At 44.2% G+C, this 22431-nt stretch overlaps 1 protein-coding gene across 1 annotated transcript in view; it reads right to left on the minus strand.

The window, feature by feature from the left end:
* Nucleotides 1-3862: 3862 nt before the first annotated feature.
* Nucleotides 3863-22431, minus strand: part of SF3A1 (splicing factor 3a subunit 1) — a 52375-nt gene continuing 33806 nt past the window's right edge. Inside the window, exons 12-16 of the mRNA XM_068240497.1 lie at nt 18648-18858; nt 10839-10993; nt 10651-10752; nt 9315-9386; nt 3863-4527 (exon numbers count right to left, since the gene is read on the minus strand). Of these exons, the coding sequence (XP_068096598.1) occupies nt 4426-4527; nt 9315-9386; nt 10651-10752; nt 10839-10993; nt 18648-18858 (642 nt within the window). The 3' untranslated portion in view covers nt 3863-4425. The remainder of the gene's footprint in view (nt 4528-9314; nt 9387-10650; nt 10753-10838; nt 10994-18647; nt 18859-22431) is intronic.

Consider the following 22431-nt stretch of genomic DNA (forward strand, 5'->3'; position numbering starts at 1 on the left):
ACCGGGTCCTCTTCTCCGCATTGCACGGCTCTGTTCCGGATCCATTACGGCGCTTCCTGTGTTACTCCGTGACCAGGAAGTTCAAATAGAGCGCCCTCTATTAGAACTTCCTGGTCACTGCAGTGACACAGGAAGCGCCGAGATGGATGGAGCCGGAACAGAGCCGTGCAGCACGGAGAAGACGCCCGGGAGCCAGCCTCAGGTAATGTATACCTGATCGGATCGGCCGCCGCTAGCGACGCGCACTTTACCCGTGGGCGATCGAGGGTAATTTCCCGCACGGCGCGATCGACGGACCGATCCGATTCCGGGAGGGAATCGGATCGGCGGCTGCGTTTACCGCGAACGATTGGCAGCAGATTCGATCCCAGGATCGAATCTGCTGTCGAAACGGCCGGGAATCGAGCCAGTGTATGGCTACCTTAATGCTGCATACACACTTGAGATAAAAGTCTTTGGAAAAGGCAAGATCACAGACCAATTATACCCCCTTCCATGTAGTATGAGAGCCATACTTTACACAGTCTATTCTATGGAGCTGCACTACCCATCAGATAAAATCTTTGCAAGATGCTGCACACAGAGATGCCCGTACACATTCAAAAGATCATTATCTGCAAAAGATCTCTTCCTGCAATAGATCCATTCCTGCAAAATGCATTCATAGTCTATGAGATCTGCAGATCATCATACACACCTTGTTTAACAGGCAATCATCTGCAGATCAGATCCACCAGGATGGATTTTCAGATCTGCAGATGATTGCCAGATATGCAGATGAAGTCTGTTAAACAAGGTGTGTATTAGGGCTGCACGATTTTCCTCTTTTAAACCGAAACCGCGGTTTCTGTGAAGACGATCTGGGTATTGTCAGTGTCCGGCGGTTTTCGGTTTTTAGTGCCCGCTGTGCCCGTGCTTGGCCGCATGGTCCGCCTACCGCTACCGAGAGACGCCGTAGTGCATATTCCATATGTTAATGAGCCGGGGGGGGGGGTGGGGGGGGCTGAGGGCTTAACAATGTGCGTGCGGTAGTACTAATGTGCGGCGTACGGGACTCTTATGAGCCGGGCAGCGGGGGGCGGATCCACTGTCAGAAGCAGTGCATGTTCATGATGCTAATGAGCCGGGCGGCAGGGTGGGGAAGAGTCCAGTCCTGAGCGGCACAGAGTTTCTCCAATCGCTGGAAAGCAATGGAATGACGGAGGCGGTAGGTGGAGCTGTACGCTCTGTACAGCTCCGCCTACCTCTGCCGTCATACCATCGCTATCCAGTGATTGGTAAAAAAGGTGGATATACCGCGTATCCAGTGATTGGTGGAGCTGTGTGTGCCGCTCCGGACTGGACTCGCCCCCCCCCCGGCACATTAGCATTCATGAACATGCACTGCTTCTGTCAGTGGATCCGCCCCCCGCTGCCCGGCTCATAAGAGTCCCGTACGCCGCACATTAGTAGTAGTACCGCACGCACATTGTTAAGCTGAGGGGTCATCATAGAGGGCTTCAGGCTTTACAAATGTGCACTGCCTGAAATGCAATGCGAATTCACAGCAAAATGTTCTGACACAGAGCCCGCAATAGCTAGGCTCCTGACCCCGCCCCCCGCTAAAACTTGTTTTGAGAAAAAAATCGTGAATAAATCGAAATCTCAATTTCTAAGAGAAAAATCGCAATTTCGATTTTTACCCAAAATCGTGCAGCCGTAGTGTGTAGGAGGATCTGCAGATCTCATAGACTATGAATGCATTTTGCAGGAATGGATCTATTGCAGGAAGAGATCTTTTGCAGATAATGATCTTTTGAGTGTGTACGGGCATCTTTGTGTGCAGCATCTTGAAAAAATTTTATCTGATGGGTAGTGCAGCTCCATAGAATAGACTGTGTAGAGTATGGCTCTCATACTACATGGAAGGGGGTATAATTGGTCTGTGATCTTGCCTTTTCCAAAGACTTTTATCTCAAGTGTGTATGCAGCATAAGGCCTCTTTTCCACAGACTGTTGAGCTTTGTGTTCAGCAAGTAGTTACCAGACAGCAGTGAGCAGTATTGAGAGTTTGAGAGGCTTTTCACTGCCTATCAGCAGTCCGTGTAAGAGGCCTAAGGCTTCTTTTCCATGGGCAGCTGATAAGCAGTGAAATGCCTCTCAAACGCTAAACAATGGCTTGTTGCTGCCTGGAGACTGCTCACTGCTGTCTGGCAACTGCTTGCTAAGCACACAGTTCAATTGCTTGTGGAAAAGAGGCCTAATGCTGGGAATACACGGTTCGTTTTTGCCTTCGTTTAAACCTTCGATTCGTTCGGTAAACGAATCGAGTGTTGAAAACGTATGTGAAAATAGTCATAATCTCATTATAGTTTCGATTAATAGACCCCAAAAACGAACGACTAGTGATCGAACATGTTTGATATTATCTCTCTTTATCCATCTAATCGAGCCATTGGTAGGCTTGATGGCTGTTCAGATCGATTATATATTCGTTTATGCTAGTCCGTCCCTGTAAAAAGGGATTTTCGTTTCGTTTCTTTGCAGCCTTCGATCATTGGAAAAACGAAACCATCAGAATCGGAAAAAAAAACGAAACCGTGGGTGGTGATATTAACCGTATGACTGATTATTTCGGGATCGAAAAGGACAAAAGGCACAATCGAAACGAAGGTTTAAACGAAGGCAAAAACGAACCGTGTATTCCCAGCATTAGTCTAGCAGTTACCGCCAAAGTTCTCACAGATCAAAGACTGCAAGTAACTTCTAGGGCAGGGGTGGACAAACTTTTTGACTTGTAGGCCACAAAGCGATCTTAAATTTGTCAGAGGAGCCGGACAAGTGTAGGTAGCGGACGCGGTCTCTACCCCCGAAAGCCAAATGTGCCCCTAGTCTTAGCTCTCTCCCGATTTTAGGTAACCAATGTATTTTCAACCCAGTTGTACTATAGCATCCCTCACTGATAAGGAATTACAGCCATAAAACTATTTCCACTTAAAGTTCACTTTAAACATAGGGTAGAAACCAAACATCATGGTGGTATATTAGTTTCAGTAGTGACCATAAATTTAAAATCAGGCCATAACAATTATACCGCTTGTTCATTAAAAATACTCCAGTTACTTACTACATTTACATGTCAAGAATTACCTAAATGTATAATATTTGAATAGTGTATGTCTGCTACAACCTTTATGGCAAGTGTCATTCAAAATCATAGATGAGTTTACCTGTAGGTGAGTAGGTACAGGTACAGCTCAAGCAAGAATAGCCATCTTGGGGATATACTGTATGTACTTGTTTGGCTCCAACTGCTGCACAAAGTTGGAATTATGCAATAAACTGTTGAGTTAGATATAACAAATGCCAACTAAGAATAGATGTATGGTGCCATCTGCTGACCAAGTGGCTAAATGTATATAGTTCCTTGGCAAATAATCTACAGAAAGTTAAATGTGTTATGATTACATCTGAGGGCTGGCAAGGGAGCAGACTTCGCATCTCCCGACAAGTAATAATTGGAAAGTTAAAGCACAACTGAACCAGTCCAAAAGAGTAGATTTTTCCAGCACCTCCCACCCCACTCTCCTCACCCCCACCCCCCCAGTCTTTGAAGAAATGTTTCTGATGTTGAAACCAGGACAATTACTGTAAAAAGGGTATCCTGGATAATTTACTAATGTATGAAGAAATACATAAACAGAAGTTGTGCCTCACATAGGGCCTTGGGTAATGTTTACCAGACAGTGTTTGTGCTACTACACTGAAACAGCCTAATCTTTTAATTGGGCTTCGTTCCAACGTGCATAAATAGACTCAAAAATTATTACTATGGTCCATTTTTTTATTGTTTTCAGGGGGAAAAAAAAACAAAAATCAAAAAAACAGCTATTAGAGCCTTTATTATACAAATTCTGAACAGATAGCGGAAATCTTAAGTCAATTCAGTTCAACTGCACAACGGCTCAACTTACACAAGTGTCAGGTTTGGTTTAGGCTAGGTTCACAGTGGGCACTGTGTTCCCTGTACAAGCAGGAACCCATCAGAATGGGAAAGTCGTGCCACACGTTATCCTCATGCTGCATCGCATAGTGAAGCATACAGCAAATGAAAAATATGCTTCACTGCTAACATGCGCAGTTTGTGGTAGTGCACCGCATGCAGTGTTTTGGAATGCCACATAACGCACTAACAGTGCATAGCAGTGTGACGTTATGCGTTACAATGAGGCAGTTACATTGCAACTCAACCACTTTGAACGTAGCCTTAAAGTGCAAGATCTGCATGATACACTGCTCCATATTAAGTATAATATGCTAGTGTCTCATCTAGCACAGAGATATTTAGCAATCTGGGCTGAATGTGTTTACTAGACAGGTGAACAATCATAACAGCACAATCTGTAACAATTTTCTGGCAGTAAAAGACAAAGAATGGTTCCAGTTTTATTTCTTGCGACCTCCTCTCTCCTTCAGAGCCAAGTGGATTGTGGCTCCATTCAGCATGTTGTAGTAAGCAAGCGAGTTTGAATCCTTGATAAAGATTCCCTGCAAAATGACAAAAATAAAAAGGTTACAATCCTGCTAATATGAAGTAATTCATCATGACCAGGAATGGCAAACATGCACAAAGCTACCCCTCTACTAAATTATTCCTGAACTGTAGTAATATTGACCTTTGTCCTTGACATTTTACCAATGAAACTACTATACAAAATTACAAGCATACCAAAATCATAACCAAATTCTGCACTGGATAACCATTAAGTACTGTACAGTGAAACAAAAGAAGGCTTTGAAAGAAGCATAAATGGATTAGTCGCAGGCTGTATAAGCCTGCGGCAATGGGATCACTAGGACAAGTCTGCTTCATTGTACTGTAATACTTATTCATGGAAAAAAAGAGCTGGTAAGCGGTTTGCTGGTACAGCACACTGATCCTCTTCAGTGCTAGGCTAGGGCAATTGCTCTTCACCCAGTAGTAACTGCTGCTTATTACCAGCAACTGCTTCTGTAAACAAGGGCAGCTGTTCCCATTCCTGTCCTCCAACTACAAAAATAAACACACGACTACGCTCTAGCACGCTTGCAAAATGTGATATACAGGTAAGGTAAAATTTAAAAAATTGCAGCTGATGTTACTGGGACATGTATGAAGCAAAGCATGTTATTAAAAGTAGGGATGGTCAATGAGATGCAAATAATTCTGAGCGGATCCAATTGCTAACTGCAAAAATTAGCATCAACTACCAAGCTACAGAAAAGTGCATATGTTTGCATAGCATTTGCATCAACTTGGTATTATTACCGTTTGATTGACCATCCCAAATTAGATGGCAAGTCATGAGCAACACTGTAAAAGTATGCACCTTCAACCATGGGCATTAACAACAAATTATGGGGCCCTCTCAACAAAAACTATGGTGTTACCAAATGGCTTTCCTTCTGAATGGCAGGGGACGTGGCATTGTGTGTCATAGAAAATGGTGATGTGCCCAGCCCGCTACTCCTCCCTTGTGGCTCAGGGGCAGCTTCCCCGCGTCTGGAAACTACCAAATACTAAAAAAGAAAGAACTGTTCATTCATTAGATAGAATGTCGGTTTCCTAAAAGGAATTGTCAGGCAACCCCATCTCTCTCTCTCCTTACCCAGGGCTTCCTCCAGCCCCTTGCAGCCATGTGCCACGCCGCATCTCCGCTGGCAGCCGCTGACCAGGTGTCCCTGCCGGTACCGAGGCCACCCTCGAGGAGGTCCTTATTGCGTCTGTGCAAGTGCCGCTGTCAATCACGCCTACGTTGTCCGTGGTGTACTGCGCCTGCACAGTACACCGCGGACAACGTGGGCTTGATTGACAGCAGCGCAGACACACTAGAGGAGTTCGGCCTCTACACCGGCGAGGACCCCGGGCCGGCAGCTGCAGCATGGGACATGGCTGCAAGGGGCTGGAGGAAGCCCTGGGTAAGTAGAGCGGGGAAGAGGGCTTTTTGCCTGATGATCCCTTTCAAGTGGCAACTAATGATCCAATTTCTAGCGAAAAATCGTTTGAGCAATCACATAACTCTGTTCAGGATTGAAATTGTTCACTACACAATCAACGAACCAATCTTTCCTTCCTATCTATTACGAACAAACATGAAAATCCAAATTTTGGTTCAACGAAAATCCAATTGGATAATCATAATTGATTGTGCCCATCAACGGAGATTATTTACAACCAATCCAATCAGAATTTCTGTCCGCTCAAACGATTTTTCGCTAGAAATTGGACAATAGTGGTCTCCTTTAGAGAGCCAAAGTAGTGCAGGGCTGGGAGTCCATAATACACATCACATAAAGCAAATGCCTTTATTAAACATGCCAAGATACAGAGCTTACATGTTCAGAACTGCTGTGGTTTCCTTCACAGCGATTGGCTCTCATATGTAAATACCGCGGAGTAATATATCAGTGTAGCCATGCATAAGCCCGACTTGTCCAGGGAAAATAGCTGAAAACAGCAGTTCTATGGCAGGGCTTTTTTTTCACATTCATTTTTCGCATAAAAATTTGCACAGGATACCAGCCTGTGAAAAATTGCACCCAAATGCAAATTTGAATGTGAAAAACTGCATGCTTTCTACCCACAACACTGAGGGCTCATTTCCACTATAGCGAATCTACATGCGGTGTCCGCATGCAGATTCGCATAGGCAATGCAAGTGGATGGGGCTGTTTCCACTTGTGCGGCTGCGGGAGCGTTTTTTGTGCGGAAGAAATCTGCACGGCAGAGCCGTCAGATTTCGCGTGCGAGAGGAATAATGCACGCGAATCGCCGCTAATGCTTTTAATAGGGAAACCGCATGCGGTTTTTGCCGCGAAGTCGCATGCGATTTCGCATAGGTATAATGTTAATTTACACAGGCAGTGACATGGTTAAATTCGCTCATACCCTTACCTATGCGGAATCGCGGCAAAACCGCGTGCGGAATCGCACCCGCATGCGATTTCGTCCGCGGTGGAATGCAAGCGATTCCGCACCGCAATAGTGGAAACGAGCCCTGAAGAGTGAGGAAATTGTGGCCTGACAGAAAATTAAATTTATTTTTTATCATGATTTTGTATTTTACATTTATTATACTCAAAATGTATATTAGACCCTTGCTTGACACATTTTAATAAGTTAGGCCTTGTTCATATTAGTGCGTTGCAGTGTAATGGTTGCTTTGTAAAGTGGCTTAAAGCACTGCAATACCTATGTAACATTAACAGTGCAACAGTAGCGGTGCGGTACAAAAACCAACTGCATACAGTGTTTTACCACTAAACTCATACGTTAACATGCAGAGAGATGCATACTTATTGACTGTATGCTTCACCTTATGCAATGCAACATGACCATAATGTGCGGCACTACTGGTTTTATTCCTTTGCATTCCTGTTATACAGGGAATGCAACACATTTTCCTACTGTGAACCTAGCCTTACAGGCAAAAATGTAATGAAAATTAAATTATTCAAACCACTTTTTGCAGGGAAATCAAACAAACGGAATGCCAGGGAGATTTTAAGTGAACCCAAGGTAACATGGAGGCTGCCAAATTAATTTCCTTTAAAGCAATACCAGTTGCCTGGCTATTCTGTTGATCCTCTGCCTGAATCAGATCAGGAGTTTCTGACAATAGTGTTAAACCTAACTAGATTAGCCACATACTTGTTTCTGGTGTAATTCAGACACTACTGCAGTCAAATAGGTCAGCAGGGCTGCCGGGCATCAGGTTGTGTTTACAAGGAAATAAATATGGTAGTCTCCCTATCACTCTCACCTTGGATTAATATTAAGGACCAGCAAACCTGTTACCACGATGGCTTAAGGAGGGGGAGGGGGGGGGGGGGATCCCATATATTATAAAATTACTTTCTATAACAATTTAAAGTGAACTAGAGACAACGCACCCTCGTGTATTTTAACATATATATCAGTGGGGACATTAGAGAAAACACCTACCCTGCTCTCTGCTTCATCCTTCACTGCTCAGCCTGCTTGTTATCAGCCCTGACAAAATCCCCGACTGAGCATTCTGTCTGGCTTTGCTCAGGAATCATTATAGCCGAGTCTGTCTTCACTGATGTCTTTTCAAGCCCAAGCCTGCCCCCTTCTGGCTCTCCTATAATGACTCGGCTATAATGATACCTGAGCAAAGCCAGACTGAATGGGGATTTTATCAGGGCTGATAACAAGCAGGCTGAGCAGTGAAGGATTAAACAGAGCAGGGTAGGTGTTTTCTCTAATGTTCCCACTGATATATATGGTAAAATACATGAGGGTGCTTTGTCTCTGGTTTACTTTAAGCTAGCCTTTGTGGAGGTGCAACACAGCCCGTCAGATGGGTCATGTGAAGACGAGGATCCCTTTGGGGAGGATGTAGTGGAATATGGGAAGAGGACAAAAATACTGAAGGAAATCAATTTTTTTTTTTTTTTTGTGGACACTGCCCTTAAAAAGATTTAGCGATGAAAAACTAAGAAGAATCAATACCCAGGGCTTCCTCCAGCCCCATAAACACGCGAGTCCCTTGCCGTCGTCCCGTGGGGTCTGCCGTTCAGCCGCGATCAGGCCTGGTAACTTGCTCAGTCGTGTCAGTCCGGGTCTACTGCACATGCACACTAGGTCCCGCACACATGCAGAAGACCCAGACTGCTCCCGACTGAGCCTGTTACCGGGGGTTGATCGCGGCTAAATGGCAGACCAGGGGAGGACGGTGAGGGACTCGCACGTGTTTATGGAGCTGGAGTAAGCCCCGGATAAGTATCGATTCTTCTTAGTTTTTCATCTGAGTCTCTTTAAAGGGAACCTAATATGGGACCCCCGCCATAAAATATACATACCTTCCTCCAGTCCTCTCCGGCTTGATCGACCGCCTTGAGCTTTCTGCACCTGCACAGTAGTACTGCGCAGGTGCTGGACCAATCCCGGCGACGGGAGCAAGACAGGGGAGCATGCCTGACTGGTTTGCACCTGCGCCAACTGGCCAGACTAAGATTTTTTTGGGGCCAGTTGAGAGCGAACAAAGAGCGAAAAGAGGACGCCATGGAAGCGATCAGGCCGGAGGGGGCTGGAGTAAGCCCCAGGTATGTATATTTTATGGCGGGGGCTCCATTTCTGGTACACTTTAAACCAGGGTACCCAAGACATAATAGAAAGAACATTTTAGTAGTTCAGTAAAATATGAAAGATTTCAACCCATTATTGTAACACTTTTTACTTGAATTTTGAATACAAGGTAACTGGGTTGCATTTAAAATAACTTCCACATTTTGAGGATGTAGATTTTAATTAACTGTAAATTGGTACTTACTTCATACTGAAGCTTCTGTTTTCCAGCAGGCATGCCAGTGGCCTCGTGAATCTTCACCTTTATAACAGAGACCTAACAGAAACGAAAAAGAATATTATAATTATAAAGTAAAAAAAAATCTTAGCGGTAATCACGAGTTCAGCTCGGGGTGGAAAAAACTTGCCAGGAGCGGTAACCAAGAGCTGGTAGCTGCCAGTAGGTCTATGCAGAGCAATGCGCACAGCAAGTATTTTAACTCACCTCCCGGGGGATCCTGACACCGGCCGCCATTATTCTTCCTCTCCTCTGAGGCTCTGCTTCCCCCTGGTGAGATCGCCGGCTGTCGTGACGACAGCTGGCAATCTCACTATAAGGTTACAGCACCACCCGGAGGATGGAGGGAAAACTGCAGCGCTGGATCCCAGGGAGGTGAGCGAGTGCTGAGCTGATGCATAACTCCCTAGCAGCATGATTTTTTTCCAGGTTTTAGGAACTTAAAGCATGCAAAAAATTTGCAGTGCCTTTAGACCCTAAAATCCAGAAAGAACCATATCGCCAAGGGGGTTACAGCATTACAGTTATAGAGAAAATGGAAAACAATTATTTGTAGTGGAAAAAAAGCTTTTCAACATTTGCTATTCCGTGTCAGGCTGGGTGCACATTAGGGTTAAAAAACCGTTTTCCAGCTCAGGAATCAGCAGAGAATGGACACGCAAATGGTTCCCATTATTAGGGACCGTTTACATATGATCGCTTTAAAAAGGTCCATTCATTACGATCCGCATACTGCAACATAAAGTCCCAGCACACACTATTCTCCCAGGTGCAGAGAGTTGATGAAGTGGATGCTGACAGAATCAACGGAAGCATATGAGAACGGACGGTGGCGTTGCCACCACTGCCGCTTGGTTCACTGCAGAGGAGAAGTGCCGGTATACAGATCGGAGGCTCAGCAGAGACATTCAGGCTCCCACTGGGTTGCAACAGACCAATGAGAATCCTCGTTCAGTGGCTTATTCAAACCTTGCAAACAATCCAACATTTCAAGGAAATGCAATAAATAATCCGGAATACGGTAAAGCTCTCGCCAACAGGCAATGTGCAGGCTTCCAGAGCAGTCTCGATAAGTAGTGGATGCATTGCCTTATATGATATGGCACACTTCTGCTCCACTATTATCAGGAACCCCTTCAATGGACCACCCATGCAGATATAGCTCATCAGGTACGCTAACTGCTCTGACTGCTCTGTCAGTGTGAATCATCCCCGAGAATTGCATACCGGTAATTTGCGATTTATGACAGACATACAATTGCCTTTCTACAGATTAAAAATAAGAAATTGCAAGTCAATTTACCTGATCGGGGAGGGGTAGTGTGAAAGCTAGCACCTGCCCATTCAGTTTCCATTCGGTCTTGTCCTGCATATTGGGAACTTGTACTTTAACTGTAACTGGACCCTAAGAATAAAAAAAAGCCAGTAAGATTAATTGGAAATTACCATATAAATTCCACGTACTGTGGTTACAGCTGTGTCAGGACAAACCTTGTTCCTACGCAAGAACTCTTCCTCTGGCATCAGTGTGTCCTCACTCTTCATTTTCTTGGCAGATGGTTCATCTTCCATTGGTGGTGGTGGATGAGCAGGGGGTAATGGAGCTGGTGCAGGAACAGGAGCAACAGGTGGTGCAGGGACAAATGCTGAAATGAGAGTTTTCAATTAGGTGCCATTTGAAAACAAGGCTTATGTGCAAGACCAATGAAATTATTTTGTGTGAATAAACAGACTGGTATACAGTGTTCAAGTGCCCAAAAACCATTAGGCTATGTTCCAACTAGGGAGCCACGTCTAGAGGGTTCGCGCCCATAACTGTTTTAATCACTGTAGTTTCAATGATGTTTTAATCACCACTTCCACTTATCGTAAGACATGCAGAGGCAATATTACTTTATTGGCCAACAGTTTCCACCCCAAACATATAATACATGGTGTGCCTATGGGGAGCTCACCAGGGCTAAGGAACTGCTCGGATAGGTTATTCTTATATAAAGAGGTGGCAAGTAGACTACAGGCTTGTAAATATCACAATTGAAAGAACCAAAACCACAGTATTGGACAGGAATAGGGCAGATCTTACAGGCAGAACGCCAGTTTGGAACAGAGTGGAGGAGGGCCCCATTCCTTTTTACACACCATTCAGTGTGGAATCCTGTACTGATGCAGGTGTCAGAGGGAGAAAAAACAGGTATGTTAGGAGAAAGGCCACCACTTTAGGAGACATATTGGCTTCAATTCATCAAGCATTACCGCATTCGGTAATGCTGAAAACAGCTGAGTTAACGGAGGACTTAAGAAAATGTTAATTCATCAAAGCTGTTACCGAATGAGAAGCTGAAATGACAGAGCAATGAGATAAATTACCGACTTGTGCTCAACACATGTCAGCAAATGTCAGTAAATGTTAATTCATCAAGGTTACCACATTCGCTAGCACATTCGGTGTTTATCTCCAGCTCTCCCCTCTCGTTACAGGCTTCAAAAGCCTTCTGTGTGAATGTTTTCATGATTAACAAGAGCAGGCAGCCAATAGAAACAGCCCCTGTTCTCCTGCAAGTGCCGCTGATAGGTGCTGATAGGTCACAGGCTTCTTCACACAAGCTTTCAGACCCCCCAGGCAGTGAGCAGAGAGAACGGGACAAAAGATATCCCCAGATGTCCTTCGGTCGTTTAACCCTTTGAGTCCCTGTTTGAATATGCAAAGATGCAAGTGGTGAAATCACCAAGCATGGCATTTGTAATGTCTCCAGGAAGTTTATCTACGTTGTGGCAAATAAGTAAAATGTTAAACACTGATGGACAGATTCAGAGCAGCAGAGGCAGTATAAGTAACAGTAAATATAACACGTTTACATGTAAAGGGATGTCTGGATGCCTTCTATTGTTATCAGCTTGTAACAACACAGAGACATTCAAAGCTGCTCTGCACCCCTCTGCTGTTATCTAACAGCCTTTGATGAACTGAAGCCGTAGTACTTCGGTAACTTAACGAACCTCTACCACACATGGGAAAATATTGATGAATCAGCACAGTGAAGTGTAAAATACCGAATGCGGTATTTTAAGGACTGGGATTTTGTTATCGAACACCCTTTGATGAATTGAAGCCATTGTCTCCAAGCCTATTTAAGGAGAACAATCTAGGGCCTAGTGCACACCGAGCGGTTTTTGGAGCGATCCGCCGGCCGCCTCCGCCTGGAAAAACGCTTGGCTAATGTATTGCAATGGGATGGTGCACACCGGCGGTGTGAGGTTTTTGCCAAGCCGCAAACGCGCCTCCTGCTCCGCATTTGCGGTTTTCGGAAGCGTTTCGTCCTCAATGTAAAGTATAGGAAAAACGCAAACCGCTCTGAAAAACGCTACTTCAGAGCGGTTTGCCAGGCATTTTTGTTACAGAAGCTGTTCAGTAACAGCTTTTACTGTAACAATATGTGTAATCTGCTACACAAAAACGAACCCAAAACCGCTAGGTATGTTTAGAAAACCTCTCTAAACATACCTAGAATCGCTCTGAAATCAGCTCCCAAAACCGCTAGCGTATTGCGGATCTGCTATCGGTTTTGGTGTGCACTGGGCCTAGGTGTGGGTTTAACATGGTTGAAATATCAAGGCTCTTACAAATGTGGGATACCCACTTGCTGGTACTGCAGGGTCCACATACCAAGCATGTCTGTTAAAGAGAAACTCCAGTGAAAATAATGTAATAAAAAAGTGCTTCATTTTTACAATAATTATGTATAAATGATTTAGTCAGTGTTTGCCCATTGTAAAATATTTTAAATCCCTGATTTACATTCTGACATTTATCACATGGTGACATTTTTACTGTTGGCAGGTGATGTAGCTGTTGCTTGCTGTTTTGGCTGTAAACAGCTATTTCCCACAATGCAACAAGGTTCACAGACAGGAAACTGCCAAGAGTATGTACTCGGAATTTCTTTGTGGGAGGGGTTTCACCATAATATCAGCCATACAGCGCCCCCTGATGGTCGGTTTGTGAAAAGGAATCGATATCTCATGTAAAAGGGGGTATCAGCTACTGATTGGGATAAAGTTCAATTCTTGGTCGGAGTTTCTCTTTAAGTCCTTCAGTAGTTGTCTACTCCTCCCAATTATACAATAAAACTGCAATTCAAAAGGGAATGGTGTAAAGAATCGTAATTCATGCTGCAATCAATATCTAGGCTGTACAGTGTGACCCTTAAGGTACAGGATTGCCAAGAACAATTGTGGAGCAGTTAATGTGTCTTAAGGTGGCCACACACCATACAATTTTTTTAAATATATGTTCAATTTAAGAATTGCAATAAATTTTTCTGACTGATTGTAACATTTCAAAAATATGACCAATGTACCACACACCTATGTTCAATTTTTCCCCAATTGTGATAAAAATGATTGGAAACTGAGAAAATTGCATGGGTGTATATTAATAAATTGACAATCTAACACACACCATACAATCTTTAGAGAAATTGAAGACAAATATTTGGCATTCCTGTTAGATAAAAATCGGGGGAAAAAAAACGGGAAATCCGATCGGATTTTTCATTCGAATGAAAAAAAAAAAAAAAAAAGCTTTCAGGAGATCCAATCGTTTTTATCGAATTGCTGTAAAATCGGATCATTTTATTGTATCGTGTGTGGCCACCTTTAGGTTGGCCACTAATGATACAATCTTTTTTATCCAATCTTACCAAATCTATGTAGTAGAAGAGTAAACTGAAGGAATATATTAATTGGATACTTTAGGCAGTTCCCTTACATCAGATAGAAATGGTAAGATTGGATGAAAAAGATTGGATCATTAGTGGCCACCATTACAATAATCCATCCAATGTTTCAAAACATTTTCGCACATTCACCAGTGATATGACCCAATTCATATTGCAGGGCATAGAAAGAGCTTGCTTAAACAGTAGGGGTGGAGATTTAGAGATGACTCCTGCAGCACGAGATCCAGTGGATATATAAATTAGGTAACCGGGAGTTTGCAGATTCTAATTACAGGTGGGATGTCAACTTGTTTTCCAAGAATCCTAAGCTTATCTGCACTGGGAAAACAGTAGTGATGGAAGTCAGCAGTAGGGGGAACATCCTCCAGAGGCTTCCCCCAATCCTCCTAGACCTCTCTGCATCTTCACGGCAGCACTGAGCAGGTGCCAGTGGGATCATGCCTGCGCAGTAGCATTAAGGGGGGAAATGGTGCGCTAGAGGCTCCGTGCTACTGCTAAGAGCTAGTTTGACCTGTGCAGGGCGGCCGCACTCATTCATGGAGGGGAATGCGGCCACAAGCAATATTCAACACTAATGTTCAATACTGTAAAGAGGGTCCCACAGCACAAGAATGGAGGGGCAAAGGAAGACAAAGGAAGTCTCTGGAATATCCAGTGGCTTTCCCCACTGAGGTATATAAAACATTTTTTTTGTAAACAGTCAACAGGTACCCTTTAGCTTAATTTTTCTCTACTGTAATCTTCCAGAAATGTAGCAACTATGTGTGTTTAAGACATGCCTCAATTCACTAAGATTAACTCCTGTCTTTAATAACTCTTCTGAGCTGTTTTACAGTTATCACAATTATATCACCATGGTGATAACTGTAAAACAGCTCAGAAGAGTTATTAAAGACAGGAGTTAAGCTTAGTGAATTGAGGCCATTAATATTGTGTGATTTGCCTTCTTAAAACAGAAGGCATTTGCAATAATTCAGTTTTAAAGAGACTCTGTAACATTCAAAAGATCCCCTGGGGGGTACTCACCTCGGGTGGGGGAAGCCTCCGGATCCTAATGAGGCTTCCCACGCCGTCCTCTGTCCCACGGGGGTCTCTCCGCAGCCCTCCGAACAGCCGGCGACTGTGCCGACTGTCATTTCAATATTTACGTTTGCTGGCTCCAGCGGGGGCGCTGTGGCGGCTTTCCATTCCGAACTACACGGAAATACCCGATCTCATTCGGGTCCGCTCTACTGCGCAGGCGCAGGAAACTTGCGCCTGCGCAGTAGAGCGGACCCGACGGCGATCGGGTATTTCCGTGTAGTTCGGAGCCGACAGCCGTCAGAGCGCCTGCGCAGGAGCCAGGAAGGTAAATATTGACGTCACCGCTGCCCGGACTCCACGGAGGGCTGCAGCGAGACCCCTGACGGATGGAGGACGGCGTGGGAAGCCTCATTAGGATCCGGAGGCTTCCCCCACCCGAGGTGAGTACCCCCCAGGGGATCTTTTTATGTTACAGTTCCTCTTTAAGTGAGCAACTGTGGATACCCACAATGTACCACTACTGAATATGCAAATTATCCCTTTATACCCCTGAAGCCAAGCATACATCCAGAACTGCTGGTGTATAGCAAGCCTATAGCTTATAAATGATACAGAGCCACATCAACCCAACATGCAGACAGACGGTTTCAGACTTGGGTTGATGTGGCTCTGTAAACTTTATAAGCTATAGTCACCCCGAGCTGCTGTGGTACTCTGTTGTTTAAGACATTGCTTACATACAGCTGTTAGGCCTGGAACCCACTGAAAACCGCAAACGCAAAACGCAACCGCTAGCGTTTTGTCTGAGCGGTTTGCAAGCGGATTCATGCGCGTTTTTGGTCGTGTTTTGCAACATTGTATTTTTTTCCCCAGCGGGTGCCTAGCGTTTTGCGTTTTTATCCTGATTGGTCCTGTGAATTATTTTTCATTTTGTTACAGTGTGCTGAACCGCAAAACGCTAGCAAAACCGCTCAGTTTAGGTTTTGCTGAGCGTTTCTGCTAGCGTTTCAATACTTTACATTGAAGCGCTAACGCTTCCAAAATGCTGCAGGTCCTGCGTTTGCGTTTCTGGGAAACGCAAACGCTCCTGTGGAAGTTGCCCCATCCATTAACATTAGCCCAGCGTTTTGGCATAGCATATCGCAGTGCTGCCAAAACGCTGCCAAAAGCGCTCCTGTGGGTTCCAGCCCTTAGAGAGTGTTGGTGGTAGGAAGGATTATGGGTATATAGCTGTATGCATTGTCTTGGTAAAATGTCTACAGCTAAAAACCTAGTAGGGTCAGAAATCTGTCAGCTATCTTGCAATTCCATCTTCATGTTATTAAATGGTTTTATGGATCTTTAATTAAACAATAAAAAAAAAAAAAATCTGATTTTTACATTCATACATTCAAGTGGAGTGCAGATCCTTGTTCTTATTGCTTCCTCCCTGCACAGACTGAAAACTTCACTTGCCAGATGCAAAACCGCTATAAACCCTGAATCCTCCATGATTCACAGTAGGTATAATGTTTTGTGAAAGCTTTTGAGCCAAAAAGCTTCAGTTCTGTTTTAGCTGTCCAAAGAAAATTCTCCCAGAAGCATTTCAGCAAATTCAATTTTTGCCGTTTCTCTTTGACAGTGAAGTCTTCCTGTTCCACTTAGCCAATTTTCACTGAATAATTAAAGGATGGTGTGACTAGACTGATGGATTTTGTCATTGGAGTTAAGCATGCATATCTTTGGAAGGTGTCCTTGGGTTTTCTTTTCTATCATTCTAGGGGTTGATTTTCCTCAAATGGCAACCATTTCCAGAAAGTTTAGCTACAGTCATACAGACCTCAAACTTCTTAATATTGGCAACTTTTGTCACTGGAATCTCAAACTGCTTTGATATGGTCGGATATAGCTCGACATGCTTGCCTATAGTTTTCTTTCTAATCTCCTCAGACAACTCTGTTCTTGACGTTCTCTGGTAAATGTTCAGTCAGGACACAGGATGATAAGTGACTACTGTTCTAAACAGGCTAAATGTCTGATTGCATGACTGGAGACAAATGAATTAGAGAAAATTGCCAGTTCCTACGGATGACACTGAGGGGCCCCAATGCTGTACAGAGGGAAGGAAGGAAGGACAGAGTGCTTCAGTGTGCAGGGTAAAGAGGAGATGAATGGACTCAGGCTGTCACTTAAAGGGTCTGAAGTGAGAATGATATGGAGGCTGTCATTTATTTACTTTTAAAGAAAACCTGTAACAAAAAAACCCTCCCCTAGGGGGTACTCACTTCGGGTGGGGGAAGCCTCCGGATCCTATTGAGGCTTCCCCCGTCCTCCTCGGTCCCTCAGTGGCGGCGATAAAGCTCCCCAAACAGCGGGGATGTAAATATTTACCTTCCCGACTCCAGCGCTCGGAGATAGGCAGAAATAGTCGATCGCTGTCGGGCCGCTCTACTGTGCAGGCGCACGTCTCCTGCGCAGTAGAGCGGACCCGACGGAGATCAGCTATTTTCGCCTATCTCCGTGCGCAGAGATGAAACCGCGCCCCCCGCTGGAGCCAGGAAAGGTAAATAAATCAGCGCTTATCAGGCTTGTCGAGGTAGGATTCCGGGACACTTCGGGGGAGCCAGCGCTGGACTGCCTGCAGCTACAGGGGAGGGGGAAGCCTCATTGGGACCCTGAGGCTTCCCCCTCCCGAGGTCAGTACTCCCCAGGGGAACTTTTTTTTTTTTTGTTACAGAGCCTATTTAAACTGCCACTTGCCTGGCAGTCCTACTGATCTTTGGCTGCAGTGGTATTTGAATCACACCACCAGAAACAAGCATGCAGCTATCAGGGTCAGGCTTTGGTTAAAAATAAATAAAAAAAAAATCTGACCTGCATGCTTGTTCCAGGTCTATGGCTGTAAGTATTCAAGGCAGAAGATCAGCAGGACAGCCAGACAATTTTCATTATTTAAATGAAATAAATATGGCAGCCTTCATATCCAGATGTCAGATTCAGCGATTTCAGTAGACACATTTTTTAATGCTAGATTTCCTGACGAAAACATCCCACCCGGCCAGCTCAGCTAACAACAGTCTAGCAATACAACCGGTTTAAAGCATACCTGAAGTGAATTTAAAGAAAACAAAAGTGAAATACCTCAGTAAAGGGAAGCCTTTGGATAGTCCAGAGGCCTCCTCAATATTTTTATGCCCCTCCAATCCTGCGCTGGGACCATCTGACAATATGCGACAGTAATGTCGAATATTGCGAGCAGCTGTGTAAAAGTGCAGCCGCACTGTGCAGGCACAAAGTACAGCCTGCCCTGTAACATAAGCTGCACACGCATGGCTGTTTCCTCCATGCACGAGTGGCACCGTGCTATTGCACAGGATTAAATCCTCGAAGCAGATTTGCTTTGAGCCTACCAACAAATGTGTACATATCTGCACATGTGTAAAATAATGTAAAGTAAAATGAATGAAAAGAGAAACTGTATTTTGCTTACCAATGAAATGCTCATTAAACTTTTACGTTATATTGCATGTGGACCAACAGGGAAAAACAAAACACTTACCAGCTGGAACAATCATGTGTGGGGACCTCTGTGCCATCATCGGAGGTGGGTTGGGTGGCATTTGCACCACGTTTATCCTAGGAGTGTGTAGGATAGGAGGCATTGGGGCAGCCAACACAGATCCATGAGGAAGACGCACCACGGAAGCCATGGGGGGCCTTTGCATCATAGGCATAGCAGACATCATAGTAGTACGGACTGGTGGTGGCATCTGTTGAAAAATGTGTTTAATATATACCATGTCCTGCACTCCTTACCAAACTACTGCTATGCTGAGCCACAGCATCCTCATGGAAAGCTTTCACCAGAGTACTGTACTTTTAAACCAAAAATCCAGACAGACAACTGAATGCAACACTGAATTACAGTACAGAGTTGTCCTCAGTTTAAACCAGGGCTGTATTCCCACAGGCACTTGTTTAAATCAACAAAGTTGACATTAAATAGTGGTTTCTACTTAAAATTGTTATTTCAATACATATTTTGAACCATTCCTTTGTGGTGAATTACAGTTAAAGAGGAACTGCCCTGAAAATAAAGAAAAAATAATTTAAAAGTGGGTATTTTTAATAATTTACAACATTCTACTGTATGTTATTATGGCACCTCTAACTTTCTGTACAGCTATCAGTAAGTGTTTTGTTTGGATAAGTGTTCCGCTAACATTGACTACTTCAGTACCAGCAGTCTCTGTCCCCTTAAAAGACCACTGTCACAAAAATTGTAAAATTTAAAATACATGTGTACATGTACAAATAAGAAGTACGTTGCTTCCTGAGTAAAATGAGCCATAAATGACTTTTCTCCCATGTTGCTGGCATTTACAGTAATTAGTAGAAATCTGACATTACCAATAGGTTTTGGGCTAGTCCATCCCTCCATAGGGGATTCTCAGCATGGCCTTTATTCTTTATAAAGTTACTACCTGAAAAGGATTCATACAAAGATGCTGACCAGCCTCCCTGCTCACAGATTTGGCAGTTGGACAGAGCAACTGCCATTCATAAAATGCTTTTCAAAATAAAGAAAACCCTGAGAATCCCCCATGAGGAGATGGACTAGTCCAAAACCTGTCAGTTCTGTCAGATATCTACTACCTACTGTAAGTGACAGCAACATAGGGGAAAAGTAATTTATTATTTTACTCTGGAATATATTTATTTATTATTTTACTCTGGAAGAAGTGTACTTATGTGTACACATGTATTATAAATTTTACAATTTTTGCAATAGTGGTCCTTAAAGGACCAGAGAATGCTGGTACGGTAAAGCGGCATTTACTGACGAATCACCACAATGATCCGCTGCTCCCACCGCAGGTCCCTCTGACGGCAGAGCTGTGTGAGCAGGTCAGAAGCCGCTTTCATTGGCTCCCGACGCTGTCCAATGTAAGCTAATGGGATTGGCTCACAGTGATGACAGGGTCAGGAGCCAATGAAATAGGCTCCTGACCGGCTCACACAGCTCTGCCGCCACACCGACAACAGGGCAAGTGGGTTGCGGCGGGGACAAAGCGGTGCGATCAGCGGGACCGCGTGGCAACGATTATTAAAATCTACATCCTATCAGAGCTGCGCAACCACAAGCAGGACATAGATTTCAACTGCGCTGGTGCAGAAGCGGTTAAGAGACTTTATGGTGTAAAAAAAGAAAAAAAAAACCACCAAAAAACATTTTACCGAACTTCTCAGAGAAAGTTATAATCACCTGCTCGGTCCGTTTCCTATAATGCAGTCTTGGAGCCCCGTGTGTGACGGCTTTCAACATGTAGCCCCACCCACTTATGCACTTGCACGGCCCTACATTCTGACAGGGCACCGCCAAATGCATTTTGTGTGCGCAACGCAGAGCTGTCCCATGTAGGGTAGTTGTATGGTGTCAGCTCTGCAATGGAGAGCAACGCAGGTGCCATGCACAGGTGCAGAGCAAAATAGTCATATGCCCAATCAAGTCATGAAGATCAGATGCTGCAATCAAGTCTTGTTTAGTCATTTCTTAAAGAGAACCCAAGGTGGTTTCTAATAATCCTAATAGCACACAGAGACTGGGTCTGCATACAATGCCCAGCCTCTGTTGCTATACTGCTTCCCCCTAGCCCCCCCCCCCCCCCTGCTCTGCTGTGACCCCATAAATCAAACGTCGTGCTAGCGACATGCAGCATGTCGCAGTCGGCTGTTTACCCTTGGCAGTGTCACTCTCGCCGCTTCCCCGCCTCCCCTATTTCGCTGTTCCCCGCCTGCGGTCCCTTCCCTCCCCGCTGATTGGAGGGATGGGACACAGGTGAGGAACGGTGCTATGGAGGAGGCGAGGGGAGCGGCGAGAGTGACACTGCCAAGGGTAAACAGCCGGCTGTGACACGCTGCGTGTCGCTAGCACGGCGTTTGATTTATGGGGCAAGCAGAGTGCGGGGGGGGGGGGGCCTGGGAGGAGCAGTATTGTAACACAGGCTGGGCATTATATGCAGACCCAGCCTCTGTGTGCTATTAGGATTATTAGAAACCACCTCGGGTTCTCTTTAAAAGAGAACAAAAAACTGACGCAAAAGTAAACCTGAACAATGTACACTGAGCATGCAGTGAAGCATGTAATCATAGGTTAATCAGTAAAAATTGCATGACAAAATGATTTCTGAACCAGGACTTTATCCAGACAAAATCAAGCAAAACTAAAAAAATGAAAAAAAAAAAAAAAAAAGTGTCATGAGGAAGCCCCTTCCTTTTTACCTTTCAAGCATCCCTATCAGTCCCTTTAAAGGACCACCATCACCAAAAAAATGTAAAATAGAAAAAAAAAAAAAAAAAAAAAAAGAGGACGGTCCGCACAAATATCTCAAAAAGATCCACATTTATTCAGGACATATCCCAGTACAAAAGAAGCACAAGGCCGACATGTTTCGGACCTTTGGGCCCAGGGCTAGGATTAAAGGACCCAAGGGTCCAAAACATGTCAGCTTTGTGCTTCTTTTGTACTGGGATATGCCCAAATTTTTAAGACATTTGTGCGGACCGTCCTCTTTTTCTGTTTAGCTTTACTTGGACCTGGCTGCCTGTGTTCCAGCACTGTCTCATAAGTCTACAGAGTGCGGTAATTCCCTGGTTTTTTTTATCACATAAAATTTAAAACACATGTAAGCATATACAGATAAGAAGTATGTTTGTTCCAGAGTAAAATGAGCCATAAATTAGTTTACTTCTATGTTGCTGGTACAGTAGGTAGTAGAAATTTGACTGAACCGACAGGTTTTCGACTAGTCTATCCCTTCATGGAGGATTCTCAACAAGGCTTTTATTCTATATAAAGACATTCCCTGAAAAGAATTTATACAATGATGCCGGCCAGCCTCCCTGCTCACTGCAAACTTGTTTGGCAGTTGGACAGAGCAACTGCCATTCGCCAAGTGCTTTTGAAAATAAAACCCTAAGAATCCCCCACGAGGAGATAGGCTAGTCCAAAACCTGTTGGTTCTGTCAGATTTCTACTATCTACAGTAAGGGACAGCAATATAGGAGAAAAATTATTTGTGGATCATTTTACTCTGGAAAAGAAGTACTTATTTGTATGTGTTTACATGTATTTTACATTTTACAATTTTAGCGATAGTGATAGAAGGCTTCATTAACCAATAAAAACCTTCATCCTTTTACTATCACATTCTCTGCCTTTTTACACCCATTTCAGTCCCTGGAAGCGATCAAAATTTAGACATGCACGATTAACTAGATAACCTCTCATGATGCTCCATTTTGATTACCTGGGTTTGCTCTAAAATGAAGTATATGCAGTA

This window comes from Hyperolius riggenbachi, chromosome 1, assembly GCF_040937935.1.
Source record: "Hyperolius riggenbachi isolate aHypRig1 chromosome 1, aHypRig1.pri, whole genome shotgun sequence".
Classification (NCBI taxonomy): Eukaryota; Metazoa; Chordata; class Amphibia; order Anura; family Hyperoliidae; genus Hyperolius; species Hyperolius riggenbachi.